The sequence below is a fragment of the Oncorhynchus mykiss genome, chromosome 16, assembly GCF_057628025.1.
Source record: "Oncorhynchus mykiss isolate SJ-2025 chromosome 16, ASM5762802v1, whole genome shotgun sequence".
NCBI classification, from domain to species: domain Eukaryota; kingdom Metazoa; phylum Chordata; class Actinopteri; order Salmoniformes; family Salmonidae; genus Oncorhynchus; species Oncorhynchus mykiss.
In genome coordinates, this window is record NC_143037.1 from 295,742 (window position 1) to 318,608 (window position 22,867).

Genomic DNA, 22,867 nt, shown 5'->3' on the forward strand with positions numbered 1-22,867 from the left:
CTAATGCTTTGTCCACTCAGTGTAAATCGACCTGTATAGACTAGGTAAAGGAAAGGGGGTACAACTCAATAGTAGGAAGGTGTTCCTAATGTTTTGTCCACTCAGTGTAAATCGACCTGTATAGACTAGGTAAAGGGAAGGGGGTACAACTGAATAGTAGGAAGGTGTTCCTAATGTTTTGTCCACTCAGTGTAAATCGACTTGTATAGACTAGGTAAAGGGAAGGGGGTACAACTCAATAGTAGGAAGGTGTTCCTAATGTTTTGTCCACTCAGTGTAAATCGATCTGTATAGACTAGGTAAAGGGAAGGGAAAGGGGGTACAACTCAATAGTAGGAAGGTGTTCCTAATGTTTTGTCCACTCAGTGTAAATCGACCTGTATAGACTAGGTAAAGGAAAGGGGGTACAACTCAATAGTAGGAAGGTGTTCTTAATGTTTTGTCCACTCAGTGTAAATCGACCTGTATAGACTAGGTAAAGGGAAGGGGGTACAACTCAATAGTAGGAAGGTGTTCCTAATGTTTTGTCCACTCAGTGTAAATCGACCTGTATAGACTAGGTAAAGGGAAGGGAAAGGGGGTACAACTCAATAGTAGGAAGGTGTTCCTAATGTTTTGTCCACTCAGTGTAAATCGACCTGTATAGACTAGGTAAAGGGAAGGTGTTCCTAATGTTTTGTCCACTCAGTCTAAATCGACCTGTATAGACTAGGTAAAGGGAAGGGGGTACAACTCAATAGTAGGAAGGTGTTCCTAATGGTTTGTCCACTCAAGAGTACACTGAAGTTGCCTACCAAGAAGACATTGAATGTTCCTTAGTGGCTGATTAACAGTTTTGACTTAAATCACCTTGAAAATATATGGCAAGACATAAAAATGGCTGTCTAGGAATGATCTACAACCAACTTTACAAAGCTTGAAGAATTTGTTTTAATAATGTGCAAATATTGTTCAATCCAGGTGTGGAAAGCTCTTAGAGACTAACCCAGAAAGACTCACAGCTCTTAGAGACTAACCCAGAAAGACTCACAGCTCTTAGAGACTAACCCAGAAAGACTCACAGCTCTTAGAGACTAACCCAGAAAGACTCACAGCTGTAATCACTCTTAGAGACTTACCCAGAAAGACTCACAGCTGTAATCACTCTTAGAGACTAACCCAGAAAGACTCACAGCTGCAATCACTCTTAGAGACTAACCCAGAAAGACTAACAGCTGTAATCACTCTTAGAGACTAACCCAGAAAGACTCACAGCTGCAATCACTCTTAGAGACTAACCCAGAAAGACTCACAGCTGTAATCACTCTTAGAGACTTACCTAGAAAGACTCACAGCTGTAATCACTCTTAGAGACTTACCCAGAAAGACTCACAGCTGTAATCACTCTTAGAGACTAACCCAGAAAGACGCACAGGTGTAATCACTCTTAGAGACTTACCCAGAAAGACTGACTATTGACTTAGGGGTATGAATACAGTATTTCTATATTTCATTTTCAATAAATGTGCAAAAATGTCTAAAACCATATTTTCACTTTGTCATTATGGACATTGTACGTAGAAAAATCAATTTAATCCATGTTGAATTCAGGCTGTAACAACAAAATGTGGAATAAATCAAGGGGTATGAATACTTTCTGAAGGCACTGCAGATTCAAATGAATCAAAGGAATTTGATATATCGCCCAGTCCTAACAGTGTCTGGCCAAGTAAGGACGGATCTTTCTGACAGTAGGATTCTATAGCAGCAGGCCTGTTCCAGCCTGGCAGAGAGAGCATGGAGGGGAGCTGCAGAGACAACATCAATCAGCCTCTCAGTCAGTCATTCATAGTAAAGGTCAATTTAACATAGTGAAGCACGTAAGACTGCTACTGAGCTGTTTACTCTCTGTGTGATGCATATGAGCCAATTAAAACACTGTGAAGGATGGTAGATACATCAACTATAGGCACAGAAAACTGATGACGGCTGGAAACTGGAGTTTGTTAAAGTGTTTCATTGGTCATACAGCAGATAGGGTGGGGCGACAACCTTTGGGGAACGCACAACCTCTGGGGAACGCACAACCTCTGGGGAACGCACAACCTCTGGGGAACGCACAACCTCTGGGGAACGCACAACCTCCGGGGAACGCACAACCTCCGGGGAACGCACAACCTCTGGGGAACGCACAACCTCTGGGGAACGCACAACCTCTGGGGAACGCACAACCTCTGTGCACTAGATGGGCCTAGTGCACGGCTCTGACGGTCTGTCTGGTGGCTGACCTGCCTGTAGTGATAGATAGTTGTGTCAGGAAAACAACCTCTCACTCAACGTCAACAAAACAAAGGAGTTGATCGTGGACTTCAGGAAACAGCAGAGGGAGCACCCCCCTATCCACATTGACGGGACAGTAGTGGAGAAGGTGGGAAGTTTTAAATTCCTCGGCGTACACATCACAGACAAACTGAATTGGTCCACCAACACAGACAGTGTGGTGAAGAAGGCGCAGCAGCGCCACTTCAACCTCAGGAGACTGAAGAAATGTGTCTTGTCACCAAAAACACTGACAAACTTCTACAGATGCACAATCGAGAGCATCCTGTCGGGCTGTATCACCGCCTGGTACGGCAAATGCTCCGCCCACAACCATAAGGCTCTACAGAGGGTAGTGAGGTCTGCACAACGCATCACCGGGGGCAAACTACCTGCCCTCCAGGACACCTACACCACCCGATGTCACAGGAAGGCCAAAAAGATCATCAAGGACAACAACCACCCGAGCCACTGCCTGTTCACCCTATTATCATCCAGAAGGCGAGGTCAGTACAGGTGCATCAAAGCACGGATCGAGAGACTGAAAAACAGCTTCTATCTCAAGGCCATCAGACTGTTAAACAGTCATCACTAACACAGAGAGGCTGCTGCCAACATAGTGACTTGAAATCATTGGACACTCTAACAAATGGAACACTAGTCAATTTAATAATGCCACTTTAATAATGCATTAATCATCTCATATGTATATAATGTATTTTATACCATTTATTGCACATTGCCTATGCCGCTCTGTTATTGCTCAACCATATATTTACATGCACATATTCTTATTCATTCCTTTACTTAGATCTGTGTGTATTAGGTAGTTGTGGAATTGTTAGATTACATGTTTGATATTGCTGCACTGTCAGAACTAGAAGCAAAAGCATTTCGCTACACTCACATTAACATCTGCTAACCATGTGTGTGTGACCAATATAATTTGATTTGAGATAGGCTTAGTGCACGGATCTGTCTGTCTGGTGGCTGACCTGCCTATACTGTGCCCCTAACCGTCTCTCTCCATCCCTAGCTAGCGCACACGAGTGTTTGTGTTCTCGGAAGTACGGAAACGAATGCTCTGTTCCAAAAATACTTAATCTCAGGATACTTAATCCACTAACTGTCTTGGTAAGTCACAGTATTTTTTACGTAATGGGAGCTTGAGGCAGTATAACGTAATGAGAGTTTGAGGCAGTACTGTGTATATGGGAGCTTGAGGCAGTATCGAGTAAATGGGAGCTTGAGGCAGTATTGTGTAAATGGGAGCTTGAGACAGTATCGAGTAAATGGGAGCTTGAGGCAGTATCGAGTAAATGGGAGTTTGAGGCAATATCGAGTAAATGGGAGCTTGAGACAGTATCGAGTAAATGGGAGCTTGAGGCAGTATTGTGTAAATGGGAGCTTGAGGCAGTATCGTGAAAATGGGAGTTTGAGGCAGTACAATGTAATGAGAGCTTGAGGCAGTATAATGTAATGAGAGCTTGAGGCAGTATAATGTAATGAGAGCTTGAGGCAGTATAATGTAATGAGAGCTTGAGGCAGTATAATGTAATGAGAGCTTGAGGCAGTATAATGTAATGGGAGCTTGAAGCAGTACAATGTAATGGGAGCTTTGAGGCAGTATAATGTAATGGGAACTTGAGGCAGTATAATGTAATGGGAGCTTGAGGCAGTATAATGTAATGGGAGCTTTAGGCAGTATCATTGTTTGAAAGCTGAACGTACTACTTTACTTCTGATAATGAGGCATGTCTTACCTTGCTTCACAGTAGCCTAGCCAAAATCCATCCATAGATATGTGGGGGTAATTATTTTATAAAAGACTTCCTCATGTCATTAACCAGCATTTCTCTCCTGTTCTATTGATTTTCATATCAACTTTATTTCGTTGTCCAGAAGCCCAAAGGTACAATCCTAGTCATATTGGCAACCCATCCTAGTTGTTGCTATTAGGTTCCCAGTCTTTCTACGTTTGAGGTTTTCAGCTCTGGCACATATGAAACACTCAGGTGAACTGTTTCCAACTGGCTTTTACAGACACACTCAGGTGAACTGTCTACAACTGGCTTTTACAGACACACTGTTTCCAACTGGCTTTTCCAGAAACACTCAGGTGAACTGTTTCCAACAGACTTTTCCAGAAACACTCAGGTGAACTGTTTCCAACAGACTTTTCCAGAAACACTCAGGTGAACTGTTTCCAACAGACTTTTCCAGAAACACTCAGGTGAACTGTTTCCAACAGACTTTTACAGAAACACTCAGGTGAACTGTTTCCAACAGACTTTTACAGAAACACTCAGGTGAACTGTTTCCAACAGACTTTTACAGAAACACTCAGGTGAACTGTTTCCAACAGACTTTTACAGAAACACTCAGGTGAACTGTTTCCAACAGACTTTTACAGACAATTTGACATGTTTAAATTACGTTTAATTAGCTGCTTCATTACAGGAGCTGCATGTCTAATAATAGGCGACAGCTGCTTGACTGTAAGACGATATGCAACAATACCCAGCCCGTTTCCATTAAGCTCTTTATGAAAAATGTCTGTTCCTTATATGTATATATATGAATATGTTCCTTGTATGACGATAGTGTATATATGAATCTGTTCCTTGTATGACGATAGTGTATATTTGAATATGTTCCTTGTATGCATGCAGAGTATATTCTGTTGGACACGTCATTTTACTGTTTGTTCACTCGTTAATGAAGGCCTGTTAGCCAGCAGCAACATCCCTAATATATACACACAAAACAAGTCAAGGCGTCTGATTGGGCCAGGCCCAGCTCGCAGCATGCCAAGCTGTCACGTTCCGGTTTACACCTTGTCCATCTGAAGATGTCCGGTCCCCAACTTCAGACAGACACACAGACAAAAGTGAGAGCCACAGTGTACTGACACTACATGGGTCCAGCAGGTGCTGCCTGTACCAGTGAATCATTAACTGGCTTCAAGACCCACACCAGACTGGAGGTAGCTGGACATTCACCAGACTGGAGGTAGCTAGACCAACACCAGACTGAAGGTAGCTGGACATTCACCAGACTGGAGGTAGCTGGACATTCACCAGACTGGAGGTAGCTGGACATTCACCAGACTGGAGGTAGCTAGACCCACACCAGACTGGAGGTAGCTGGACATTCACCAGACTGGAGGTAGCTGGACCCACACCAGACTGGAGGTAGCAAGACATTTTGCCAGACTGGAGGTAGCTGGACATTCACCAGACAGGAGGTAGCTAGACCCACACCAGACTGGAGGTAGCTGGACATTCACCAGACTGGAGGTAGCTGGACATTCACCAGACTGGAGGTAGCTAGACATTCACCAGACTGGAGATAGCTGGACATTCACCAGACTGGATGTAAAAGACAGAGAGAGTGACTATAGAGCTAGTATAACAGACATAGAGAGTGACTATAGAGCTAGTATTAGAACATGTAACAATAGATAGAGAGTGACTATAGAGCTAGTATAACAGACATAGAGAGTGACTATAGAGCTAGTATAACAGACATAGAGAGTGACTATAGAGCTAGTATAACAGACACAGAGAGTGACTATAGAGCTAGTATTAGGACATGTAACAATAGATAGAGTGACTATAGAGCTAGTATAACAGACATAGAGAGTGACTATAGAGCTAGTATTAGAACATGTAACAATAGATAGAGAGTGACTATAGAGCTAGTATAACAGACATAGAGAGTGACTATAGAGCTAGTATAACAGACATAGAGAGTGACTATAGAGCTAGTATCATATGGGGCGGCAGGGTAGCCTAGTGGTTAGAGCGTTGGACTAGTGACCGGAAGGTTGCAAGTTCAAATCCCTGAGCTGACAAGGTACAAATCTGTCGTTCTGCCCCTGAACAGGCAGTTAACCCACTAGTGATTGAAAAGGCTGTCATTGAAAATAAGAATGTGTTTTTAACTGACTAAAATAAAGGTAAAATAAAAAATAAAAAATCAGAAAGTACAACAGAGTGACTATAGAGCTAGTATCAGAAAGTGTATTATTAGACAGAGTGACTATGGAGCTAGTATCAGACAGTGTAATATTAGACATAGAGAGTGACTATAGAGCTAGTGTTGCTAGGCTAAGGTCTGTGCAGGTGGAGTCACTCATGCATGCTGCCTGTTTGAGTAGATGAGTTAACCAGAGCCCCAGAGGACCAGTGAGGGGTAACAGAGGGTTAGGGTTCGGGTGTCGCTGTGTGACACAGAGAGGAGGCTCCCTGAGCTCATAAATCAGGACAGAATGTCTTGCCTCTCTACAGCTCAGCAGGCTGTTTACTCTGGAGTAAGTGGAGGTGAGGAGTGTGTGTGTGTGAGAGAGAGAGACTGTGTGTTGCTGGCAGATCTCTTTCTCATACACACCCAGGTTAAACTGCTGCACTAAATCACTTTATAAATGGGAACTAATTCCAAGTTGCTGTCCTAAAGCACACGTTAAAACAACAGTCAATAGTGAATAAAAATACAGCCCCTAATGGGCTTCAACCTAATGAACATCCATTTTGCTCTGTTGTGTACCCAGTTTCCCCCAGTCTATATTGCTGTAATAATTCCCACACAGGGTTCTAATAGGGTTAGTTAAGGTGAGAGTTTCCCAGACAAACACCTCTAGTCCAGTCCTATAGCTGACCCTTTGAACACAGTGAGAACACAGCGGGCCCACGACTTAAATCCTTTTATTGTGCTTCACTAAAACAATAAATTAATGGCCAACAAATTCCTGCAGGTAAAGTAAATATCATAAAGAGTGAATAAATACAACAGAATGTTTTAAATAAATATCATTCAGTGTTCTGGTCTGGCTCAGACTGAAAGATAAACAATAGTGGTATAGAAGAGTCCTCATAAATTTACACAGTGTTTCTTAGCCACGCTCCTACGCACAAACACACTCACACATAAATCTGACAGTGTTTCCTTGCCACGCTTCCTAGGATCCGGAAGTGTTATAAAGAACACAAGCAAGGTGTCTGCTGGGTAATTCATGATGGGCCGAGCAGGCGTTTGTCTATTTAATTTAGACAGAAACAAATAAGTCTTTAGCTGGTTAAAGCTAGGGTTAAAGCTGGGGTTAATAGCTGCCTAATGACTCTGAAAGTAGTTAAGCCCCAGGAAAATAAACACAAAACACAGAGCACATTGGCTTATAGACGTTCCACAGACATACAGGTAGGTAGCCTAGTGGTTAAGAGTGTTGGGCCAGTAACCCAAAGGTCGCTGGTTCAAATCCCAGAGCCGGCAAGGTGGAAAAATCTGCCATTCTGCAGAAAATGCAGAAGACACATTTGGGTTGAATGCATTCAGTTGTTCAACTGATCCCCTTTCTGGCACTAACACTTGTCTTGTCTTTCTAGGGAGTTTTTCCTAGCCACCGTGCTTCTACACCTGCATTGCTTGCTGTTTGGGGTTTTAGGCTGGGTTTCTGTACAGCACTTTGAGATATCAGCTGATGTACGAAGGGCTATAGAAATACATTTGATTTGATTTTGATTCTTTTGTAACTAGCTCTGATTTCCTGGTAATGACTGATATGTGGTTGTCTATCCTAGCTTGGTTAACAGAACTGACTGTATGTCACTCTGGATAACAGATAACGGCTAAATGATCAACATGTAATACATCTCAAAGAATAAGATACCCACATGTATTTCAATAAACACACAATGTCCTGTGTGAAATCTAAGCAGGTAAGGTGTCACAATAAAGATGGACACAGGGAGGACACCTCCGACTCAGGGCACACTTCTCCTCTCCACTGTTTAAATAGGAGGGAAAGTAAATCAGCTGCTGTTATGACTTGGTCCTCAGCCTGAGTGTGGGTCTTAAGTGTCTTAGTGCAGTGGTTCCCAAACTGAGGGGGCGAGAGATTGGTCGGGGGGGGGAGGGGGCGGGCGAGTGGTCGGGGGGCGCGCGAGTGGTCGGGGGGCGCGCGAGTGGTCGGGGGGCGCGCGAGTGGTCGGGGGGCGCGCGAGTGGTCGGGGGGCGCGCGAGTGGTCGGGGGGCGCGCGAGTGGTCAGGGGGGGAGGGGGGCAGGCGAGTGGTCAGGGGGCGCGCAGGGGGGGTCGGGGGCTCGCGAGTGGTTAGGGGGCGCGCGAGTGGTCGGCGGGGAGTTTTTTAGGGTCCGGCTTTCAACTTAGCTCTGAAACTTGTAAATGTTCCCCAATGATGGAATGGGGGCCTGATTGAAACAGTTTGGGAACCATTGTCTTATTGTAAACAACAACAGCCCAGCCTAATATGAACCTGTGTGTGGGTCTAGTGTCTTAGTGTAACTAAACAGACAATCTGTGGACCTTGCTCAGAGTTCATCAGGGATCAGCTGTGGGTGACCACCTTGCTCAGAGTTCATCAGGGATCATCTGTGGGTGACCACCTTGCTCAGAGTTCATCAGGGATCAGCTGTGGGTGACCACGTTGTATTGTAGGGATCAGACTCATTTTTACAGTATCAGGAAACAACACCCAAATAGACAGACAGACGGACAGAAACAAAGCCTGGAAGTCAGACAGACAGACAGCCAGCCAGGGAGGCAAACAGACACCCAGCTGTGTGTATATGTGTAGGTGTGTGTGGATATGTGTAGGTGTGTGTTAATTAGGACCGATTTCAAGTTTTCATAACAATCGGAAATCGGTATTTTTTAACTACTTCATTTAATCTTTATTTAACTAGACAAATCAGTTAAGAACACATTCTTATTTTCAATGACGGCCTAGAAACAGTGGGTTAACTGCCTTGCTCAGGGGCAGAACGACAGATTTTCACCTTGTCAGCTCGGGGGATTCAATCTTGCAACCTTACAGTTAACTAGTCCAAAGCTCTTACCACCTGCCTCTCATTGCACTACACAAGGAGCCTCTGCCTGTTACACGAATGCAGTAAGCCAAGGTAAGTTGCTAGCTACCATTAATCTTATCTTATAAAAAACAATGTGTGCCTAACCATAAACATCAATGCCTTTCTTAAAATCAATACACAGAAGAATATATTTTTAAATCTGCATATTTAAATCCAGGTTAGCAGGCAATATTAACCAGGTGAAATTGTGTCACTTCTCTTGCATTCATTGCACGCAGAGTCAGTGTATATGCAACAATTTGGGCTGCCTAATTTGCCAGAATTTTACGTAATTATGACATAACATTGAAGGTTGTGCAATGTAACAGGAATATTTAGACTTATGAATGCCACCCGTTAGATAAAATACGGAACGGTTCCGTATTTCACTGAAAGAATAAACGTCTTGTTTTTGAGATGATAGTTTCCGTATTCGACCATATTAATGACCTAAGGCTCGTATTTCTGCGTGTTATTATGTTATAACTAAGTCTATGATTTGATAGAGCAGTCTGACTGAGCGGCGGTAGGCAGCAGCAGGCTCGTAAGCATTCACTCAAACTGCACTTTCGTGCGTATGACTGCAGCTCTTCGTTGTGCTTCAAGCATTGAGCTGTTTATGACTTCAAGCCTATCAACTCCCGAGATGAGGCTGGTGTAACCGATGTGAAATGGCTAGCTAGTTAGCGGGGTATGCACTAATATCGTTTCAAACGTCACTGGGAAAATTGAAGACTCATGTTAAAAGGAACCACCAGCTTTCATATGTTCTCATGTTCTGAGCAAGGAACTTAAACGTTAGCTTTCTTACATGGCACATATTGCACTTTTACTTTCTTCTCCAACACTTTGTTTTTGCATTATTTAAACCAAATTGAACATGTTTCATTATTTATTTGAGGCTAAATTGATTTTATTGATGTAATATATTAAGTTAAAATAAGTGTTCATTCAGTATTGTTGAAATTGTCATTATTACAAATAAATAAATAACATAATTTTTTTTTTTAAAATCAGCCGACTAATCGGTATAGGTATCGGCGTTGAAAAATCATATTCGGTCGACCTCTAGTGTAGGTGTGTGTGGATATGTGTAGGTGTGTGTGGATATGCGTGAAAATGTGTAGGTGTGAGTGTATATGTGTAGGTGTGTGTGGATACGTGTGGAAATGTGTAGGTGTGTGTGGATATGTGTAGGTCTGTGTGTATATGTGTAGGTGTGTGTGGATATGTGTAGGTGTGTGTGGATGTGTGTAGGTGTGTGTGGATATGTGTAGGTGTGTGTGGATGTGTGTAGGTGTGTGTGGATATGTGTGGAAATGTGTAGGTGTGTGTGGACATGTATAGGTGTGTGTGGACATGTGTAGGTGTGTGTGGACATGTGTAGGTGTGTGTGGACATGTGTAGGTGTGTGTGGACATGTGTAGGTGTGTGTGGACATGTGTAGGTGTGTGTGGATACAACGGTAGGCTGTAGATATATATAGATAAAGGGATCCTACCACAGGACATCAGCCCATCTGCCTGTCTGTCTGAGACGAGAGGTGTTGTATTTCCTCCCCTGGTCAGACAACAGACTATCACAAAGACGCTTGTTTTCCCTATCTTACCCACACCATGACCCCTCCCTATCTGCTGCCTGACGACAGGAAATCATGACTCCTGTAAGACTATCCTTCAAACTAAATCCCAGGGGAAGTCCCACAGAACGCAATCATCACATGACTAATAACACCAGTCATTACATGACTAATAACACCACAGTCAATACATGACTAATATCACCACAGTCATTACATGACTAATAACACCACAGCCAATATAATAACACCAGTCATTACATGACTAATATCACCACAGTCATTACATGACTAATAACACCACAGTCATTACATGACTAATATCACCACAGTCAATACATGACTAATATCACCACAGTCATTACATGACTAATAACACCAGTCATTACATGACTAATAACACCACAGCCAATATAATAACACCAGTCATTACATGACTAATATCACCACAGTCATTACATGACTAATAACACCACAGTCAATACATGACTAATATCACCACAGTCATTACATGACTAATATCACCACAGTCATTACATGACTAATAACACCACAGCCAATATAATAACACCACAGTCAATACATGACTAATATCACCACAGTCATTACATGACTAATAACACCACAGTCATTACATGACTAATAACACCACAGTCATTACATGACTAATAACACCACAGTCATTACATGACTAATAACACCACAGTCATTACATGACTAATAACACCACAGTCATTACATGATTAATATCACCACGGTCATTACATGACTAATATCACCACAGTCATTACATGACTAATAACACCAGACATTACATGACTAATAACACCACAGTCATTACATGACTAATAACACCACAGTCAATACATGACTAATAACACCACAGCCAATATAATAACACCAGTCATTACATGACTAATAACACCAGTCATTACATGACTAATAACACCACAGTCATTACATGACTAATAACACCACAGTCATTACATGACTAATAACACCACAGTCATTACGTGACTAATAACACCACAGTCATTACGTGACTAATAACACCACAGTCATTACATGACTACTAACACCACAGTCATTACATGACTACTAACACCACAGTCATTACATGACTACTAACACCACAGTCATTACATGACTACTAACACCACAGTCATTACATGACTACTAACACCACAGTCATTACATGACTACTAACACCACAGTCATTACATGACTACTAACACCACAGTCATTACATGACTACTAACACCACAGTCATTACATGACTACTAACACCACAGTCATTACATGACTACTAACACCACAGTCATTACATGACTACTAACACCACAGTCATTACATGACTACTAACACCACAGTCATTACATGACTACTAACACCACAGTCATTACGTGACTAATAACACCACAGTCATTACATGACTACTAACACCACAGTCATTACATGACTACTAACACCACAGTCATTACATGACTACTAACACCACAGTCATTACATGACTAATAACACCACAGTCATTACATGACTACTAACACCACAGTCATTACATGACTAATAACACCACAGTCATTACATGACTACTAACACCACAGTCATTACATGACTAATAACACCAGTCATTCTAATAAAAATATTTTATCAAACACTTTCTCCTGCAGGTGAAAGCTAATGATGTCAGTGTAGCCGGGCCTTTCCAGCAGGGTAAGGCTCTGAGCTGTTATCCCCAGTATCAGGCTGTCTCAGTGGGGTTCAGAGGTGGGCTGAGCAGGGCTGGAAGACATGGGGGCTGGGACTGAGCTGTTATCCCCAGTATCAGGCGGTCTCAGTGGGGTTCAGAGGTGGGCTGAGCAGGGCTGGAAGACATGGGGGCTGGGACTGAGCTGTTATCCCCAGTATCAGGCGGTCTCAGTGGGGTTCAGAGGTGGGCTGAGCAGGGCTGGAAGACATGGGGGCTGGGACTCTGAGCTGTTAAAAATATTTATTTAAAGATTTTTTATAAATGTGAATATTTGTAGCTACTTTTTAAGTGAAAAAGGGTTGTGTTCTTCATTTCACCTGTCATATACTGTTTGATTTTGAATCTTACTGGTAGTTCCCATACATGTGGTGTTTGTTAACAAGCACAACGACGAGAGACCAGAGCCTTGGGAGTCAAATAAAAAGGTTCCATTTTATTTTTAAACCTAAAAAATAAAGTTGTGCAGCATGTGCCAGCTGATCTAGTTACAGGAGGGAATGCACAACTAGATGTTTGCCAGCTAGATATCTGATAACTATTAAGTTAACTGTCTAAAATGTGCTAAATGCTCTGCCGTTGTGCATTTGGTTTGTTAATTTAGTAACTAGTTCACTTCTTCCCAAAATAATTTGCTTGGTAACAGCAGAAAATTCCCTCCTGGATAAAGAGCCATGTTGTCTACTATTTGTTTTGGGCATGGAGCAAACAGTGAGTAGCATATTTTAGTTACTTGTATAACTTTATGAGCTGGGATGTCTGTCCTGCAAATACTTTAGGTCAGAGACTGTAGAAAAAGTTTGCAATGCTCTCGTTAGCATTTAGGTAGCATTCTCTATGGGGATTTACATGTACTTGTTAGCATTACTAAATCTTCAGATTACAGAGTATGAGTGGGGTTTGAAAACAACGCCCCTTCTGTTCAGTGCCAGTATTACTGAATATCCCAGTAAGGCACAAGGTCTGTATGACAAACCGCCAAAGACTACTATGATGTGTACTAAAAACTACTGAATCTTACCTGGTTCCTCCAAACAGGATGATACGATCTCCCACCAAGCAGCAGCACTGTCTCCTCCTGGGGCACGGACCTTTACCCTGAGGCTCCACCTTCTTCCATGAGAACGCCTCTGGAGGACACACACACAATCATGTTAGAAAAATAATGTTTATCCACCACACCATGGCATTTCATCTTCGCTGATCCTCAACACTGGGGCCTCACAAGGGTGCGTTCTCAGCCCCCTCCTGTACTCCCTGTTCACCCATGACTGCATGGACAAGCACGCCTCCAACTCGATCATCAAGTTTGCAGACGACACAACAGTGTTAGGCCTGATTAGCAACAACGACGAGGCGACCTACAGGAAGGAGGTGAAGGCCCTTGGAGTGTGTTGTCAGGAAAATAACCTCACTCTCAACGTCAACAAAACAAAGGAGATGAGCGTGGACTTCAGGAAACAGCAGAGGGAGCAGCCCCCATCCACATCGATGGGACAGCAGTGGAGAGGGTAGTAAGTTTTAAGTTCCTCTGCGTACACATCACGGACAAACTGAAATGGTCCACCCACACAGACAGTGTGGTGAAGAAGGCACAAGTAGGCAGAATAAATTTGTCTTGTCATCTAAAACCCTCTCAAACTTTTACAGATGCACAATCGAGAGCATCCTGTCGGGCTGTATCACCGCCTGGTACGGCAACTGCTCCGCCCACAACCGTAAGGCTCTCCAGAGGGAAGTGAGGTCTGCACAACGCATCACCGGGGGCAAACTACCTGCCCTCCAGGACACCTACACCACCCGATGTCACAGGAAGGCCAAAAAGATCATCAAGGACAACAACCACCCGAGCCACTGCCTGTTCACCCTATTATCATCCAGAAGGCGAGGTCAGTACAGGTGCATCAAAGCTGGGACCGACAGTCTTAAAAACAGCTTCTATCTCAAGGCCATCAGACTGTTAAACAGCCATCACTAACATTGAGTGGCTGCTGCCAACATACTGACTCAACTCCAGCCACTTTAATAATAAAAAATTGGATGTAATAAATGTATCACTAGTCACTTTAAACAATGCCATTTTATATAATGTTTACAAACCGTACATTACTCATCTCATATGTACAGTGCCTTGCGAAAGTATTCGGCCCCCTTGAACTTTGCGACCTTTTGCCACATTTCAGGCTTCAAACATAAAGATATAAAACTTTATTTTTTTGTGAAGAATCAACAACAAGTGGGACACAATCATGAAGTGGAACGACATTTATTGGATATTTCAAACTTTTTTAACAAATCAAAAACTGAAAAATTGGGAGTGCAAAATTATTCAGCCCCCTTAAGTTAATACTTTGTAGCGCCACCTTTTACTGCGATTACAGCTGTAAGTCGCTTGGGGTATGTCTCTATCAGTTTTGCACATCGAGAGACTGACATTTTGGGTATGGGGTAATAGGTAATGGGTAATATGTAGGTGGTAATAGGTAACGGGTATGGGGTAATAGGTAATAGGTAGGTGGCAATAGGTAATGGGTAGGTGGTAATAGGTAATGGGTAATAGGTAGGTGGTAATAGGTAATGGGTATGGGGTAATAGGTAATGGGTAATAGGTAGGTGGTAATAGGTAATGGGGTAATAGGTAGGTGGTAATAGGTAATGGGTATGGGGTAATAGGTAGGTGGTAATAGGTAACGGGGATGGGGTAATAGGTAGGTGGCAATAGGTAATAGGTAGGTGGTAATAGGTAATGGGTATGGGGTAATAGGTAGGTGGTAATAGGTCATGGGTAGGTGGTAATAGGTAATGGGTAATAGGTAGGTGGTAATAGGTAATGGGTAATAGGTAGGTAGGTGGCTGTGTTGTATCTCTATTTAGAAGTAGACAACCTCAGGTAGTTAATGTTACATAAACCTGATCTAGTCTCTATTGAACTCTTCAATATATTCATCTGGTCCCTTTATTTAGAACAGACAAAGAGGACGATAGGACGGAGAGAGAGGTTACAGCCAGGAGGACAACATTAGTTTATTAATATAGAACTTTGTACATCAGAAACAGCATAACCTCTTTTTCTATCTCTCTCCACTCTGTGTGGCAGATAGATCAGTGACTGTGTGGCTGCTCAGTATTCAATCATCCCTTATAAGGCATCACCATGGCAACAAGCTGTTCAGGTCTTTCAGCGCCATAGATCAAGGCCTGAACAGAGAGGTTGTGCTGCCATCTAGTGGACAGATTTAGAACAGCGGGAATAGGTGGCTCAGTGACACAGTGCCCCAAATGGCACCATATCCCCTATAGATCACTACAGGCCCTGATCAAAAGCAGTGCACAGACCCGAAACGGTCAGTCCCTACCCTACCCAGGCCCGCGATGTTCAGTCCTTGCCTGTCCAACCAACCCAACAATAGCTCCCTGCCTGTCCTAGCAACCCACATGACTGTCCTACCAACCCAACACTAGCTCCCTGCCTGCTCTCCCAACCCACATGACTGTCCTCCCAGCCCACATGACTATCCTACCAACCCAACACTAGCTCCCTGCCTGTCCTCCCAACTCACATGACTGTCCTACCAACCCAATGCTAGCTCCCTGCCTGTCCTACCAACCCAACACTAGCTCCCTGCCTGTCCTACCAACCCAACACTAGCTCCCTGCCTGTCCTACCAACCCATATGACTGTCTTACCAATCCAGCACTAGCTCCCTGCCTGCTCTACCAACCCAACACTAGCTCCCTGCCTGTCCTACCAACCCAACACTAGCTCCCTGCCTGTCCTATCAACCCAACACTAGCTCCCTGCCTGTCCTACCAACACAACACTAGCTCCCTGCCTGTCCTACCAACACAAAACTAGCTCCCTGCCTGTCCTACCAACACAACACTAGCTCCCTGCCTGTCCTACCAACACAACACTAGCTCGTACGTATCCTACCAACACAACACTAGCTCCCTGCCTGTCCTACCAACACAACACTAGCTCCCTGCCTGTCCTACCAACCCAACACTAGCTCCCTGCCTGTCCTACCAACACAACACTAGCTCGTACGTATCCTACCAACACAACACTAGCTCCCTGCCTGTCCTACCAACACAACACTAGCTCCCTGCCTGTCCTACCAACACAACACTAGCTCGTACGTATCCTACCAACACAACACTAGCTCGTACGTATCCTACCAACACAACACTAGCTCCCTGCCTGTCCTACCAACACAACACTAGCTCGTACGTATCCTACCAACACAAAACTAGCTCCCTGCCTGTCCTACCAACACAACACTAGCTCGTACGTATCCTACCAACACAACACTAGCTCGTACGTATCCTACCAACACAACACTAGCTCGTACGTATCCTACCAACACAACACTAGCTCCCTGCCTGTCCTACCAACACAACACTAGCGCGTACGTATCCTACCAACACAAAACTAGCTCCCTGCCTGTCCTACCAACACAACACTAGCTCGTACGTATCCTACCAACACAACACTAGCTCGTACGTATCCTACCAACACAACACTAGCTCGTACGTATCCTACCAACACAACACTAGCTCCCTGCCTGTCCTACCAACACAACACTAGCTCCCTGCCTGTCCTACCAACCCAACACTAGCTCCCTGCCTGTCCTACCAACCCAACACTAGCTCGTACGTATCCTACAACACAACACTAGCTCGTACGTATCCTACCAACCCAACACTAGCTCCCTGCCTGTCCTACCAACTCAACACTAGCTCCCTGCCTGTCCTACCAACACAACACTAGCTCCCTGCCTGTCCTACCAACACAACACTAGCTCGTACGTATCCTACCAACACAACACTAGCTCCCTGCCTGTCCTACCAACACAACACTAGCTCCCTGCTTGTCCTACCAACACAACACTAGCCCGTACGTATCCTACCAACACAACACTAGCTCCCTGCCTGTCCTACCAACACAACACTAGCTCGTACGTATCCTACCAACACAACACTAGCTCGTACGTATCCTACCAACACAACACTAGCTCGTACGTATCCTACCAACACAACACTAGCTCGTACGTATCCTACCAACCCAACACTAGCTCCCTGCCTGTCCTACCAACCCAACACTAGCTCCCTGCCTGTCCTACCAACACAACACTAGCTCGTACGTATCCTACCAACACAACACTAGCTCGTACGTATCCTACCAACACAACACTAGCTCCCTGCCTGTCCTACCAACACAACACTAGCTCGTACGTATCCTACCAACACAAAACTAGCTCCCTGCCTGTCCTACCAACACAACACTAGCTCGTACGTATCCTACCAACACAACACTAGCTCGTACGTATCCTACCAACACAACACTAGCTCGTACGTATCCTACCAACACAACACTAGCTCGTACGTATCCTACCAACACAACACTAGCTCCCTGCCTGTCCTACCAACACAACACTAGCTCCCTGCCTGTCCTACCAACCCAACACTAGCTCCCTGCCTGTCCTACCAACCCAACACTAGCTCGTACGTATCCTACAACACAACACTAGCTCGTACGTATCCTACCAACCCAACACTAGCTCCCTGCCTGTCCTACCAACTCAACACTAGCTCCCTGCCTGTCCTACCAACACAACACTAGCTCCCTGCCTGTCCTACCAACACAACACTAGCTCGTACGTATCCTACCAACACAACACTAGCTCCCTGCCTGTCCTACCAACACAACACTAGCTCCCTGCTTGTCCTACCAACACAACACTAGCTCGTACGTATCCTACCAACACAACACTAGCTCCCTGCCTGTCCTACCAACACAACACTAGCTCCCTGCCTGTCCTACCAACCCAACACTAGCTCGTACGTATCCTACCAACACAACACTACCTCCCTGCCTGTCCTACCAACCCAACACTAGCTCGTACGTATCCTACCAACACAACACTAGCTCGTACGTATCCTACCAACACAACACTAGCTCCCTGCCTGTCCTACCAACACAACACTAGCTCCCTGCCTGTCCTACCAACACAACACTAGCTCGTACGTATCCTACCAACACAACACTAGCTCCCTGCCTGTCCAACCAACCCAACACTAGCTCCCTGCCTGTCCTACCAACACAACACTAGCTCGTACGTATCCTACCAACACAACACTAGCTCCCTGCCTGTCCTACCAACACAACACTAGCTCCCTGCCTGTCCTACCAACCCAACATTAGCTCCCTGCCTGCCTGTCCTACCAACAACACTAGCTCCCTGCCTGTCCTACCAACCCAACACTAGCTCCCTGCCGGTCCTACAAACACAACACTAGCTCCCTGCCTGTCCTACCAACACAACACTAGCCCGTACGTATCCTACCAACACAACACTAGCTCCCTGCCTGTCCTACCAACACAACACTAGCTCGTACGTATCCTACCAACACAACACTAGCTCGTACGTATCCTACCAACACAACACTAGCTCGTACGTATCCTACCAACACAACACTAGCTCGTACGTATCCTACCAACCCAACACTAGCTCCCTGCCTGTCCTACCAACCCAACACTAGCTCCCTGCCTGTCCTACCAACACAACACTAGCTCGTACGTATCCTACCAACACAACACTAGCTCGTACGTATCCTACCAACACAACACTAGCTCCCTGCCTGTCCTACCAACACAACACTAGCTCGTACGTATCCTACCAACACAAAACTAGCTCCCTGCCTGTCCTACCAACACAACACTAGCTCGTACGTATCCTACCAACACAACACTAGCTCGTACGTATCCTACCAACACAACACTAGCTCGTACGTATCCTACCAACACAACACTAGCTCGTACGTATCCTACCAACACAACACTAGCTCCCTGCCTGTCCTACCAACACAACACTAGCTCCCTGCCTGTCCTACCAACCCAACACTAGCTCGTACGTATCCTACCAACACAACACTACCTCCCTGCCTGTCCTACCAACCCAACACTAGCTCGTACGTATCCTACCAACACAACACTAGCTCGTACGTATCCTACCAACACAACACTAGCTCCCTGCCTGTCCTACCAACACAACACTAGCTCCCTGCCTGTCCTACCAACACAACACTAGCTCGTACGTATCCTACCAACACAACACTAGCTCCCTGCCTGTCCAACCAACCCAACACTAGCTCCCTGCCTGTCCTACCAACACAACACTAGCTCGTACGTATCCTACCAACACAACACTAGCTCCCTGCCTGTCCTACCAACACAACACTAGCTCCCTGCCTGTCCTACCAACCCAACATTAGCTCCCTGCCTGCCTGTCCTACCAACAACACTAGCTCCCTGCCTGTCCTACCAACCCAACACTAGCTCCCTGCCGGTCCTACAAACACAACACTAGCTCGTACGTATCCTACCAACACAACACTAGCTCGTACGTATCCTACCAACACAACACTAGCTCCCTGCCTGTCCTACCAACACAACACTAGCTCGTACGTATCCTACCAACACAACACTAGCTCCCTGCCTGTCCTACCAACCCAACACTAGCTCCCTGCCTGCCTGTCCTACCAACAACACTAGCTCCCTGCCTGTCCTACCAACCCAACACTAGCTCCCTGCCGGTCTTACAAACACAACACTAGCTCGTACGTATCCTACCAACACAACACTAGCTCGTACGTATCCTACCAACACAACACTAGCTCCCTGCCTGTCCTACCAACACAACACTAGCTCGTACGTATCCTACCAATACAACACTAGCTCGTACGTATCCTACCAACACAACACTAGCTCGTACGTATCCTACAAACACAACACTAGCTCGTACGTATCCTACCAACACAACACTAGCTCGTACGTATCCTACCAACACAACACAAGCTCGTACGTATCCTACCAACACAACACTAGCTCGTACGTATCCTATCAAACCTCAGAGCGTAGAATGGATGGAGAATGTTCTTAGAACGGTTGATCACCTGGGTTGAACTTCCAGAGGTCATTGAAGTGTCGGTCCAGACGAGCGTTATAGCCCCCAAATATATACAGCTCCCCGTTGTAGGAAACTGGAGGAAAGGAAACAGGAAAATGAATATAACATGAACATATAGGGGAAATGTATTTCTGTTTAAAAAACATATTCATTCATATGACAAGTATCAAGGTCAAACAGCCACCCACCCTAAAGACACAAACAAACCTCAACAGGTACAGTGGGGCCCTAAAGACACCCCAACAGGAACAGTGGGGCCCTAAAGACACCCCAACAGGAACAGTGGGGCCCTAAAGACACCCCAACAGGAGCAGTGGGGCCCTAAAGACACCCCAACAGGAGCAGTGGGGCCCTAAAGACACCCCAACAGGAACAGTGGGGCCCTAAAGACACCCCAACAGGAGGAGTGGGGCCCTAAAAACAATCCAACAGGAACAGTGGGGCCCTAAAGAAACCCCAACAGGAACAGTGGGGCCCTAAAGACACCCCAACAGGAACAGTGGGGCCCTAAAGACACCCCAACAGGAGTAGTGGGGCCCTAAAGACACAAACAGGAACAGTGGGGCCCTAAAGACACAAACACACCCCAACAGGAACAGTGGGGCCCTAAAGACACAGAAACAGTGGGGCCCTAAAGACACCCCAACAGGAACAGTGGGGCCCAAAAGACACCCCAACAGGATCAGTGGAGCCCTAAAGACACAAACACACCCCAACAGGAACAGTGGGGCCCTAAAGACAGACCAACAGGAACAGTGGAGCCCTAAAGACACAAACACACCCCAACAGGAACAGTGGGGCCCTAAAGACACAAACACACCCCAAAGGAACAGAGGGGCCCTAAAGACACAGAAACAGGAACAGTGGGGCCCTAAAGACACCCCAACAGGAACAGTGGGGCCCTAAAGACACACAAACAGGAACAGTGGGGCCCAAAAGACACCCCAACAGGATCAGTGGAGCCCGAAAGACACAAACACACCCCAACAGGAACAATGGGGCCCTAAAGACACCCCAACAGGAGTAGTGGGGCCCTAAAGACACACAAACAGGAACAGTGGGGCCCAAAAGACACCCCAACAGGATCAGTGGAGCCCTAAAGACACAAACACACCCCAACAAGAACACTGGGGCCGTAAAGACACCCCAACAGGAACAGTGGGGACCTAAAGACACCCCAACAGGAACAGTGGGGCCCTAAAGACACCCCAACAGGAATAGTGGGGCCCTAAAGACACCCCAACAGGAACAGTGGGGCCCTAAAGACACAAACACACCCCAACAAGAACAGTGGGGCCCTAAAGACACAAACACACCCCAACAGGAACTGTGGTGCCCTAAAGACACAAACACACCCCAACAGGAACAGTGGGGCCCTAAAGACACAGAAACAGTGGGGCCCTAAAGACACCCCAACAGGAACAGTGGGGCCCAAAAGACACCCCAACAGGATCAGTGGAGCCCTAAAGACACAAACACACCCCAACAGGAACAGTGGGGCCCTAAAGACAGACCAACAGGAACAGTGGAGCCCTAAAGACACAAACACACCCCAACAGGAACAGTGGGGCCCTAAAGACAAAAACACACCCCAAAGGAACAGAGGGGCCCTAAAGACACAGAAACAGGAACAGTGGGGCCCTAAAGACACCCTAACAGGAACAGTGGGGCCCTAAAGACACAGAAACAGGAACAGTGGGGCCCTAAAGACACAGCAACAGGAAAAGTGGAACCCTAAAGACACAAACACACCCCAACAGGAACAGTGGGGCCCTAAAGACACAAACACACCCCAACAAGAACATTGGGGCCCTAAAGACAATGATAAAGGAACAGTGGGGCCCTAAAGACACAGAAACAGGAACAGTGGGGCACAAAAGACACCCCAACAGGAGTAGTGGGGCCCTAAAGACACCCCAACAGGAACAGTGGGGCCCTAAAGACACCCCAAAAGGAGCAGTGGGGCCCTAAAGACACACCAACAGGAACAGTGGGGCCCTAAAGACACCCCAACAGGAGTAGTGGGGCCCTAAAGACACAAAAACACCCCAACAGGAACAATGGGGCCCTAAAGACACCCCAACAGGAACAGTGGGGCCCTAAAGACACCCCAACAGGAGTAGTGGGGCCCTAAAGACACATAAACAGGAACAGTGGGGCCCTCAAGACACCCCAACAGGAAAAGTGGGGCCCTCAAGACACCCCAACAGGAACAGTGGGGCCCTAAAGACACCCCAAAAGGAACAGTGGGGCCCTAAATACACCCCAACAGGAACAGTGGGGCCCTAAAGACACAAACACACCCCAACAGGAACAATGGGGCCCTAAAGACACCCCAACAGGAATAGTGGGGCCCTAAAGACACCCTAACAGGAACAGTGGGGCCCTAAAGACGCCCCAACAGG

At 45.8% G+C, this 22,867-nt stretch overlaps 1 protein-coding gene across 8 annotated transcripts in view; it reads right to left on the reverse strand.

Moving 5' to 3' along the window:
* Positions 1 to 22,867, reverse strand: part of LOC110491227 (kelch domain-containing protein 3) — a 92,930-nt gene that overhangs the window by 34,588 nt on the left and 35,475 nt on the right. For all 8 annotated transcript variants that reach the window (XR_016487073.1, XR_016487072.1, XM_036945887.2 and 5 more), the window contains 2 exons: positions 20,449 to 20,535; positions 13,514 to 13,622 (listed from right to left, as the gene is read on the reverse strand). Coding sequence is in view for 6 of the 8 variants with exons in the window: in XM_036945887.2 (XP_036801782.1) it covers positions 13,514 to 13,622; positions 20,449 to 20,535 (196 nt within the window). In the remaining 2 variants the exon portion in view is untranslated. The remainder of the gene's footprint in view (positions 1 to 13,513; positions 13,623 to 20,448; positions 20,536 to 22,867) is intronic.